We start from the raw sequence: 11869 nt of genomic DNA, 5'->3' as shown, positions 1-11869 counted from the left end.
AAGCTTTTGGGGGAGTGACAATAGGAAACATCGAAATGAAGAAAAATTATACTATGTAATTACAATAATGTCATTGATGGCCCCCCTTACAAAATACATGCATAACCCACTCATGACACACAGGTTGATACCATGAAGGCACGCGATTGGCACTCTGATGACACATGGTAAGTGCTTGATAGCGCAGCGAAGGAATCAGTTGTGACAAGTGTGTTGTTATCGCTAGAAGAGGAGCAGTCGAAACCTAAAAACGAAAACAGCAAAAACAAAAACAGCCTCCAAGACTTCTGTAAAGTAAAAGCAAGGAAAGGTTCGTGTTTTCATCCTTCTAATTAGTATTGTCTTTCATCCGTCATTGCATCTACAATAGTTTAGGAAGCAACAAACCAAAATGTGACACTCTACGACAGGAATCCGAACGTTTATTATTGAGGTGTTGAGTCCAGTTGCCGGAATCCATGTAGTGTTGGGTGTTGGGACTTGTCGTCGTCACTCATGGTGATTATGTCGTTCAGTAGTTCCAGCAACCGCCGTTGTTGGCAATGGCTGCGCCGATGGATGGCGCTCCCTCCTCCCTCTTTCAACTGATGGGGCGAGTATTTGAGTAGGGTTTTGGGTAAAGTTATAATGAAAGACACAAATGTCACTTTGCAAAAGGGTAAAACAGACATTTTACTTTTTTCGTCCATACTTGATAATTCAGTGAAGATTTAGACAAGTGTTAGAAACAATTGGATAGTGACAGTTAAGGGTACACTTAATCAATTAGTTAAACCATCAGAATAGTTTAAGAAATTTATCTATTTAAGTTTTGAATATTATACTGTTCATCTTTCATGAGTTCAAACTGTTTAAATGAAATTAAGAAAGTTCTTCCCCAAAGAATCCAATTTTCTTCGAAGCAAAATCACAGAAATTGCTTTTCTAATTAACTCCAGCTCTAGTTGCTTTTGCATAAGAGCAGTTGGCCTTCCAGCCTCTAGATTGAGATATTACTATGTAACCAAACCCAGCCACTAGACTCCTTCCTCCGGGCAGCATCTGAGTTTAATTTCAACCAGACTCTATGTCTAGCAGTCTAGTCTAGACCCACTTCAGTTCTATACTAGCAAGTAGCAACTCGTTCAAGCATGACCAAAACCCTACCCTTCCGGCAGATGTTCCAATAAGCAAAACATCTCAACTTCTAAAGGCCATGGATCCCGCAGCCCAGACTGTTCTTTACAAACAGCCAAAGTTTTTCCGCTTTTCAAGATGGCTGTCGTTAAAATGCAAGAAATCTGTCGTTAAAATCTCTCTCTAGTTTACCTTTCTACTCAAAAATCAAAATTGAAGCCAAGTTCGTGCCTTCACGTGCTTCTCTACTCTAACTGTCCATCCAACTGGTTCGGGGGTTGCTCCATCCTAATTTAACTTCTAACTATTTTTTTTAGCATATATACTAAACGTGGAATACACGAATTGCGATGCTAGCTTTAGGTATAACCGACTTGATTTGGCCTTAGCACCGTGGTTCGTACAATAATAATAATACGCTCTAATCCACTAATCAATTAGCTGTGATAGTCTCGTCGTGGTGGTCCAAGTCCAACTTGGGTGGATTCCTGAAACAAAGACATCTCCGCGTGCTTACATAACACTGACACGGCTCTCTAACTAATGATTCCCATGATGCAAATCTCCCCGCTGCCGAAATTTTGACTTGGTTGAATTTGGTTTTCAGGACCGTTGGATCATGGCATCATCCTGTCGTCATATGCAGATGGGTCAGTCATCAGTGATTCTAATTTTCCATTGGATTGACACAACCAATAAATCAATCATGTAAACATTTACATTGCATTTGGAATCGGTGTAAATTAATAATGATGTAAACATTTACAATCCGCGTCCGATTCAGTTTTATACTGTGAATCAATATAAAATTTTATGTCAAGAATCAGTTTAAAACTTCAAATGTAAAATTTTATATTAATTATTAGTGTAAAATTTACATCAATAAAATCAATGTAAATCTTAACACTGATCGCATTACACTTTTCAAAAAATACAATAATCACTACTCACAGTTCAGTGTAAAACGTCATCGATATACTTTTACACCGATAGCGTTTTACACCAATTCCGAATCGTGATTCATCATTACTCGTAGAATCATGAATCATGAATCATGAGTAAACTCATTGGGATTTATTTCGTTGAATAAATAGCATGGACACAGCCCTCTATTATAGTTTTTGTAAAATAATAATGAGGTACTTGGTCTATAAATGCGATGTGAATAATATGGATTAATTAATTCGTTTATAAATTCATCAATTGACTCAAAAGAGAAATTCCATTACAATCATCATTATCATTCATCAATTGACAAAACTACAAAAGAGCAAAGACCAGCCCCTCCCGTTTTATTCTCCTAGAAAAGAAAAAAAAAAACAATAAAGAAAAAAGAGGATGAAACCTGTCATCAGAGAGTTACAAGTTTACATCTATCAATGAAGATCATTTTCTTCCTTCTCTTTTAACAAAGTTTCTTCTCCCTCATTCTCTTCTTAACAAATTTTCTTCAAAGAATCAGATCAAATTGAATGGAAATAATCGAACAGGAAAACGCCAGTGTTCTGGGCGTCCGATGAATTCCGTTAGCATGCTCTTATTCCGTCGTCATTTACAAATGCCAAACCTCTCCTCCTGGGAAAGGAGAATCTGGCCAAGAATCGTAGTGAGTGTGAGAATATTACATGAATTTCTTCCCTGTTATTTTTTTGGTTTGTTTTTTTCTTGTTCATCGTCGTGATCATCATCATCATCATCATCATCACTTTTTACAGAATAATACTAATAACAGTAAGAGTCAGAGGTCAATGTGTCCCATTCCTTTTTTCGCCCTCTCTTTTCCGTGAATGAATGTCTAGACGAAAAGGCACGTCTCTGGCTGCTGCTTGACCTGTTGCTTGGCCTGCTGTTGAGACCAGTAAGCATGTGCAGAGAGGACGCGGTCCAAGAGGTCCTGGGGAACGGGCTCTCCTCTTCTTTGCTGAGGAGAGATTCTTGCCGTGTGCACCAATGTTTTCCATTTATCCTGCACAATCCACCATATAAGCACAGGACTATCATCATGTACTCCCTCAGATACCAATATTTTTAGGTTAGTAAAGTAACTAGACAACCTAGGCTTTCACTTTTCCGCAATCCTGCCCCGGTATTAAAAGCAATTAGAAGATACATTAATTTTACAGCAGTAGCAGTAGTAGTATTAATATAAATATAACAGCATTCGATGTGTCATGAGAGAGGATTGTAATTATGAAAGGCAGAAAGGAAAAGAGATCAGTCATGACGATAATATTAGCTAAGCATCACCCATCATCATCTAAGCCTTGCCATTCTGCTCTATTTAGTCTCATTAGCATAATATAGTAAGTTCCTATACTCCACCTAAGAACCATCATCTAGTTACTTACTTTGCCACTATTATCTAGTTACTTTCATTTACTTTTGTCAATTGTTACAGCAGCCGTTACAGCCATTGCAGTAAATGATGGCTAGCACCAACACGGTTCTCCTTTTTAGTAACTAATTAGTCCCTTCCCTCCATAATGGAACGTAGTTACAAGCCTAGGAGCATTCAATTAAAACTTTCCTATTCTTTATAATGTGAATTTTTATTCATCATTGCTTCAGTTATGATTTAGAATTTATCTGGGCCCATTAATACTTGCAAGTTCCAAATCAACTGATGTGTAATTTTCAATAGTAAAAGAGAAAATAGCAAACGAAGTGTTTACCTTCAAGTCAACATACGTCCGATGCTTGACATTATCAAAAGCACGTAATTTAACATCACGCCACCTACAGATTTAATGTCAGTACATACAAGTTCGCCTAATTGAAACTCCAAGGGAAAAAAGTAAAGAAGTCTTCATTGACAGTTAAATCATAGTTGTTACCATATTGCATACCTTCCAGTCCCAAGTTTCTCAACTGCTTGAACAAGTGCTTCCACTTCTGCAACAGAGAAGGGCCTCCTGATTCGGCGCTGAACAAGTTCAGATCTCCTAGATTTCCGGTTATAAGGGACCACAGCCAAAGCGTCAACACTCATTGCTGGAATAGCAACTAAAGCTCTAGAATCTGGTGTTGTTTTATCCGTTGACATGTCAATAGGAGAAGGAACAGAATCATGATCACTTTCAACACAGTTCGCTAAACTAGCCATTGGAGGATCAGGGGAGGCCTCAGAAGCCCCTGGATCTAAAGCAGCCGAGGTTGGATACCTGGAATGCCACAAAATCAAGGAGCAAAACCAATACTCAGACTTTGATGTCCAAATGTCCTGAAAACAAACTAAGAAGAGAAACTAGAAAAATCAAATCACAGGTGCATTAACCAAAACCCAATATGAAATTAAAGAACCAAAAAGAGTAAGAAGCCCCAAGAAATATCAGAAACCACTGGATATAGGACACATAAACTCTCTAACGCATTTCTGCTCTGCTTAATACTATCGACCATAACCCAAACAAATTTACCTGTTCAGTGGTTGGGGTGCATCACAAGGTAGAAGAAAAGGAGGATCTTCAGGGCATATAAGAGGTGGAGCATTTGTGGGGTTAGGCTCCAGAGTAAAGCCCAAAGAGTCAAGCTTGTTATCATGTGAGATTCCAGTCTGAAGAAGAGTTTTATTGTCATCTCTAACCTTCTTTCCCTGAAGAAGGACACCAACACGAAGTCCACCTCCAAGTACTGCAGTCACAGCCTCCATTACTGTCCTCTGGACAACAAATTACACACAACCATGATAAGACTTGAAGACTTTAACATCCACATGAGAAAACAGTGATAGGGTGTTCCAAATTTTTTCATTTGGGGGTGCCAGGGATTAGGAGGGTTGGGAAGTCAGTGTTTCAACTAAGCAAGACTCTCATAAGAGCAATCAAGGCATACCCTAAGGTTTGGACTGGCAAATTGAAAGAAGCACAATAGTATGCAGGGCAGAGGACAGAATGGAATGGGGCTCGCATTGTGAAATGCTCAAAAAATTCAAGCATCCTTAGAAGGGAAATTTTTTGGAAACTAATGAACAGTAAATAGGATGAACTTGCTTTTCAATAACCAGGATTTTAACCATCAATGATTTAGTTTGAAGTGCATTTTCTTCTTAACCTTTGGACTGGAATATATAATTTGTCTATTTTATTCTGTTCTTCTAGTAGCAGGAACCAGAACTTGTTCATAGACATGTCAACACCAAAAGCATGCATATTAATGATATATTTTACCAAAAATGTGATAAGAAGCAGTGAAGATCACATACCTTCAATGAACCAATGGTTTCAGTTTCAGGGATCTCAATGAAGAGCTCTGGAATCCGGAAGGACTTGATACTAATCCTCACTGAGTAAAAGAAATTACAAATAACACATCTAAGATACCAGAATCAAATTAAGTCAAACAAGTAAAAAAGGCACTCTGAATCAAGCATTCTCCTACCATGAGAGTCTCTGGGTTGAAATGACACTTGTTGCCCTGCCACAGATGAAGCCCCACTTGCTGCACAAAACGACTAGTATTTTAAAAAACAAAAGAAAGAAAGAAAGAAACTGAGGGCAGGCATGAATCCAAAGACTAGGAAAAAATAGAAGGAAAATGAGGAGGCAGAAATAGATCTCCATGCAATGTCGCACCTGAGCCAGTTGTGAGTCCATTGATTCCCTTTTCAGGTGTATTGAAAACACCTTCACTGCTAATTACTCCATCTGATGTTGATACTGAGCTTCGATCAAACAACTTTCTCTTCTTGAAAGGAGAGTTCCTCTGAGTTCTTTGGCGTGTATAGCAGGTTTTCCTATTGCAGGAAAAAGAGTTCATGTCCCCATCTGAAAACAAGAATCATATTGTTCACTTTGTCCCACATATGATCAAATTGAATAAATGCTTCATTGAATACATTCAAGTGAAACTTCAAATTAGTTTTCAACCAAATATAACTATCAAAAAATTCAGCACTTTACATTCATTAAAAAAAATCAGTGCTTACCATGGTTTGAAAGTTCACCGTCCTTCAACTTTGGAGCTACTTTCCAGTATTTGGATGCCAACAGCTTCCTTATTCTCCGATCTCCAATACGCCCTGCTGGTCTAAAGGCCTTGACATTTATGGTGCTAGGTTGAGTGCACCCAGAAGAGTTTTCATCATCATCTTTATTTACAATTTTGATATCATCCTGACATCTGGGGAAAGAAGCATGAGAGATACAGTTGCTATGTAAGGGTATTTCTACACTACTGTCTGAGCTGACTAACACAGAAGGTTTCCTATCCAATTTCATTGGATCCCCTGAACTGCATGCATCAGGCACAGTTCCATTTACACCACTGCTGATCTTTTGTGCCTCAGGCACTCCATCTGTTCCCTTGCCTCCAAAAGGTTCCTCATTGGCAGGGGAACCTTCCCCTTCTGTACTTCGTAACCTCCCAAACTCATTCCTTCTTTTTCCATTTAAAAAATCCTCACCATAACCAAACTTCTCTAAGCAGTCAGACTTTCTTATTATGGAAGAGTGCCCCAAACCAACAACATTCTGAACATGTAAATATTCCTTTGGAACATGTATTTGGTTGTGATCCTGAGACCTAAGCCCAGAAGCAAAGACACCCTCATTGCAGCTTCCCTGATCAAAAGGTTCTGATTTTAATATTTTCACTTCATCCTGATGTTCTTCTTTAACAATGTGTTTAACAATGGTAGTCCGATCATTCCCAGCCAATGCTTTTGCATGAATAGGTGAAGTTTCCTTCTCCTGTAGTAGCTTTCCAGCTACAGTAGCAAGTAATTCAAATGCACACATTGAATTGTCCTCAACCTTCTTCTTAACTGAACCCCGCCCCTAAAAGCATTAAGAATTAGGAGTCAAGAACAATATTTCAGAAAAGTGACAAAGTAGGATGAGTGATCAATCAATAAATGGTAGCACATATTTACCCTAGCTGATCTGGAAGCTCGAGGTACATGGTAGCCACTGAATCCGTAATCAAACCTTTTCTGCAACACCATATCTCAGAAATTCATACCAAATAAAGAACTCAACAAGCCCAAAGAACCAGATCCCTTAGGTCCATATCACTGTTTATGGATCTTAAAACAATCTCAAGTAGTCAATGCCATTCAACCAACCGCTTGAGCTCACAGATTCCAAGAATGAAACCCTGTCTATAAAAGAAAAGTATGAGAAATGACCCATTTTTACATTCTAAACTACTAGTTTCTAGTCCACTCAATAATAGAAAACAAATTCTCTAGGACATTAATAATGATGGATAGTGAATCTCACTTCAATGGCATAAGAAAGAAAAATCAGATAAATTGTGAAAGTAATTGAAGAAAAGGGGAAAATGATGCAATGGATGGAATTAAGGGGATAAACAGAGATTTGTAAATGCAGGTTTCAAATCCACTGCAAAAACAAACATTTTAAATACAGAAAAAAAAAAACTAGAATTAGTAAAAACCAGAAGTGTGAACAGAGGTAATAGCAATTTGCAGTTTCATTTAAAACTCAGGGTTAAGAGGGTGAAAGAAAATTGGTGAAAAGAAGGAACGAAAATCCATTCCTCAGGACCACCATATACCAGGATAACACGAGGGATCATTCAACCAGCATTACAACCTGTATGAAAAGAAGGCATTAAAAGTACAATTATATCAAGAGGAAATAATTAATTTCATTACTTGCACATAAGAAATTCTAGACCTTCAAAAATTGGAAATCCAATTCCAATGTTTCGGAAAGATCCTCACGATCTGAAGATAAAATAAATAGAAGCAGAAAATTTCAGAAAGGAGCCCAGTAGAAGAATGAGAAGACATTCAGTTGAAGTCCTATGTAAAGTAAGAAAATAAATATACCAAGACCATGTAATCCTTAAATTTCTTAGATATTGATATTACCATCTCAAGATAATAAGAGGAAATTCTTGTCTTGAGCCAAAAAAGAAAACTGTTCAAGGAAATTAAAAATGGAAATGGAAACTTGAGATTTCGAAGAAAAAAACCATAAAACTTAGACATAACAAAATAAAAGATTTCACATTAAAGGCATACGAGGAACCTCAGCTTTAGTTTATCATCGAGTAAATTCCAGTGAATTGAATCTAAGACGTATCTTCATTACAATTTCTGTCAAGAGAGAGAAATAAGACGAAAGAAAAAGGAAAACGAAGAGCAACTGTAAAACCTGGATGGGAAAGATCGAATCAGTAAACTCTAGCGCTTGGAACAAAACGGAAATAAAAATAAAATGTACACCATTTGCGGAGGTTTCTGAACAACAATTCACACAGGAAAGAAAAAACAAAATTTTAGGACCTAAAACCCTAAAACAGCGATAAATTAAGACAAGGAAAAACAATTAAGATTGGACAAAGATCGGATCCCATTAATTTCGTTGAAATTCATGGGAAAAATCGAACTTTTATGACATGAACCCGACAACAAGAGAAGAATGAGAGAAAAACTCAGATCAAATTCAACACATCAAGAATTCAGCACCGAAAAATAAATCTAGAACAAAATATTGGCGAATTCAGAGAAACCAAACCAGAAAAGCGGAATCGAACCAGAAAAAGACAAACGCCATCCAACCTACAAAATCCTGGACCAAAATACTCAAATTTCTCATCAAAGTAAGACACAAAGGAAAGGTGACATCCGATCACACAAACCTGGTGACAAACGGCTTCGGGAAGGATTTATCAAGGTTTCTGTACAAAAAGAAAAAGAAACCGCCGGTTAAAAAATTGAAATTCCGGCGAATTACGTCAGGATTCCGTGTGGTGTAAGATCGAGCAATTGCGGGATAATTTCAACTCAAGAGATCTCAACGAATTGTAATTGGCATGACGCAAACTTTTTGTTTAATCATTTCATCTCTGAGAATATAAATATATGCATGTATCTAAATCGGATGCTACCTTGTCTTCTCTTTTTTTTTTTTTTTTTTTTATCTGATCGCCAAAACCCTCTGAAAACCACCCTCCATGGCTTAAACCCCAACTCTTATACCATGGACCCCCTATAACCGAGTAAGCCGGTAAAAGCACAGTGTTTCCCGGCTAGAGGCGGTGGCAGAAACCACTTGGACCAGTTCCTCATTTCGGCTTCGGCTGATCCACATCCTTCCTACTCGATTAGATAATCGCCAGGTGGGAGTCTCTGCTATCGTACGGGTGGGTCTAATACAATTCGCACGACCTTTGCTTCGAAATTTACGTTGGGCTTCTGGAGGAGGGAAATTCAGAAACTTGGGCGATAGTTTCGGGGAACATTATTTTATTTTTATTTCTAAATATAGGAATTTTGTTATTACTAGAGACTAGAGAGAGATTCTATGATTTCACCTCTCTGTCCCTACATCATAAATAATAATGGTTTTCTTTTTTTTTTTTTTTGCATAAACTAAACTTTGTTATTTTCTGAGTCTTTTTTCTTTTTTATTTTCTCATCCTTTTTAATGTCTACCAGAAAAAAAAAAATAGTTTTACAGACTTGAGTTCCGGGAGAAATTTCGAGTAATAAAACATTTTTATAACAGAGAAGAGGGAAAGGATAGTGTATTTACTATTATAGCAGTGGTTGATTTTGAGATGTTCACTCAACAACTGACTTCGATGGTTTAGACATTAGAAGGTTATTTGTCATTTTGGGACAAATTAGACAAGGTATTTGCCTATTTGGGTCTTGTCCAAAAGCATGCAAGCGTCCAGTGTCCAGCTTTTCAGCGTATGTTAGATAGATTCGTGGCCGTCTGTTTGAATGGCCTGCCACGTAGGATACAGTCGAGTGTGAGTGAGCCGACGTGGAAGGGGAGCTCCGTCCGATTGGGTACTTTTTTCACGAATGTTATCTGGGATGAAAAAGAAGGGTTATTTTATATCCATAAAAAATGAGAAAATGTTTTTCTTTTTCAAAATTTAATTATTTACTTATTTATTTGTGAGAGATAAGAGTAGTGGCATTATAAACGCAAGCATCGTGGGCTGGATGTGACGGAGGATAGAGCATCGCTTTCGTTAACGTTGACAGTGTAGGTAAGAGTGAACAATGAGATGCCAAGAAAGGAGCCACGAGAAGATTTAACGTCGTTAAATCCGTGGATAAGGGAAGCTGAAACTCATTTTTCAAATTATTATTGTGGTGAGAGTAGTGGGACCGGACCGGGTTTATGGAGTGACCGAATCGGCTTTACAGTCCGTTCGAATAGTGTTTAAACAGCCTTTACAGCATTACATCAAGAGTATCTCCGCATTTCTATATTTTATTTCATAAGAAGATATTTCTAATACAAGGGTATGATGGTTGTTTAAACGGACTTTGGACTGACTGAATCCCATTTCGTCGAGGACACGACGCATACAGTAATCCTATGAAAACTCAAAAAATTTAAAAAGGTGTCAAATAGTTGACATCCGTCACGCGAGAAGAGCGGCTGGCCGAGAAATAAACTGTTCTGTTGAGTAAGGTAAAAGGCTGGCGTTCTTGCACTTTTTGTCATTGACTGTTAACACGTGTCGCCAGCCCACAATGAGAGAGAAGAAGTTAATACTCATGTAAACTAATAGGGATGCATGTAGTAAATTATGTATCAGTGAAACGTGGTTCACCTGCAAATCTGAACCGTGCAATTAATTTGAAGAGAAGCACTAGCGGTGCTGATCACGGCCAAAATGGTGTCGGTGGGTCCATATCCCGATATCCGCTACGAGATGAGATGATAAAATAAAGGGAATAAATATTTAAGGCAGTGGTGGTGTGGGTTTACCAAATTGGGACCTAAAAAAGGTACCTGAGATTCAAACTACCAACTAACAAGTAACCACATTTGGGAGGTGTAATAATAATTATTATTATGAGGAAATAAATTTGGCCACCAAAATTTTAAAAAAAGTAATAAATAACATGTGGCTACTTGGTGAGATAGCTTCGCTTTGGCAAGCTACCACCGTACTACCGTTCCAAGAGGAGAGAGAGAGAGAGAGAGGGGGGAGTTCGGATAAGTTTAGTTTTGGAGAGAAGGGCAAAAGAGAAGAGAATGGAGGAAAAGGAGTGAAGGTATGGTGGTGGGTGGGTGGGGCCAACGGAAAGGGTGAGAGATGCGAGTTTTGAGGTTACGGCAGAAATTCCTCTCCGATGAAAGAGGGGAGAAAAAGGTCAATAAATATATATGTAACGTCGTCCATTTTATTTATTGGTGATAAAAACCTGGGTTCTATACCTGCAGACTAGCTCTCTTATCCAAAAGAAAGAATTTCAGACTATCTCTATTCATACATATTTCCATTTCTTTTTACCAATACTCTGAATTTTTATTTTTTATTTTTTAAAGATTGGAACCCAGATTCTGGAGAAAATATTTTACCGAAAAAAAAAGATTCTGGAGAAAATATTATATAGAGGGGGTGGGGGATTAAAGTCTACGGAACTGTAAAGAGAGAGAGAGAGGACTAAAAAGTTTTCTTGACGTATAAGGGACCTTGTAATTACAAGTCATCATCCAACCAGAAAGAAAGATGACTTGCAGCGGGAAGAGAAGGTTTCTATGCCGACGACCGACGACCAACTACCTTCCAGGGTGGAGGATGCGGGAGTGAGAGGTCCACCATTTTTACTACGTAATCTAATCTTGAATTTTATCTGCAGAGGTCCAACCATTTTTCGGATGGCATCGGCAGTCCCCCTCTATGTGAAATTAGGGAAATATTATAATTAAGTTTGTATAAAGAAAAACAAATAGCTTATTCCTGGATGCATGGACATATAATATATATATATATATATTATATTCTTCATTCATTACTACATATAAATATA

The 11869-nt window shown here is 37.8% G+C and overlaps 1 protein-coding gene across 14 annotated transcripts; it reads right to left on the bottom strand.

Annotated features, from left to right (window-relative positions):
* Positions 1 to 2319: 2319 nt before the first annotated feature.
* On the bottom strand, positions 2320 to 9040 carry LOC148870564 (telomere repeat-binding protein 5-like). Of its 14 annotated transcripts, none has more exons than XM_088971613.1 (12): positions 8725 to 9035; positions 7755 to 7804; positions 7633 to 7670; positions 6986 to 7213; positions 6041 to 6890; positions 5688 to 5879; positions 5494 to 5553; positions 5318 to 5397; positions 4533 to 4774; positions 3963 to 4277; positions 3789 to 3852; positions 2320 to 3082 (listed from the first exon to the last, which is right to left on the bottom strand). In XM_088971613.1, exons 4-12 carry the CDS (start codon positions 7055 to 7057, stop codon positions 2912 to 2914), a joined length of 2046 nt encoding a protein of 681 aa, XP_088827739.1. In that variant the 5' UTR covers positions 7058 to 7213; positions 7633 to 7670; positions 7755 to 7804; positions 8725 to 9035; the 3' UTR covers positions 2320 to 2911. The 14 variants fall into 14 exon arrangements, with proteins under 14 accessions (XP_088827739.1, XP_088827741.1, XP_088827740.1 ...); XM_088971615.1 differs by having other exon boundaries at positions 6986 to 7209; positions 8725 to 9032; XM_088971614.1 differs by lacking the exon at positions 7755 to 7804 and having other exon boundaries at positions 8725 to 9033.
* Between the last annotated feature and the right edge of the window lie 2829 nt (positions 9041 to 11869).

This window comes from Nelumbo lutea, chromosome 2 (assembly GCF_056320005.1).
Source record: "Nelumbo lutea isolate HS-2025 chromosome 2, American lotus-T2T, whole genome shotgun sequence".
In the NCBI taxonomy this organism is placed as follows: domain Eukaryota; kingdom Viridiplantae; phylum Streptophyta; class Magnoliopsida; order Proteales; family Nelumbonaceae; genus Nelumbo; species Nelumbo lutea.
The sequence above is the reverse complement of the archived record's forward strand: the minus strand, read 5'-3'. Positions and strand labels throughout refer to the sequence as shown.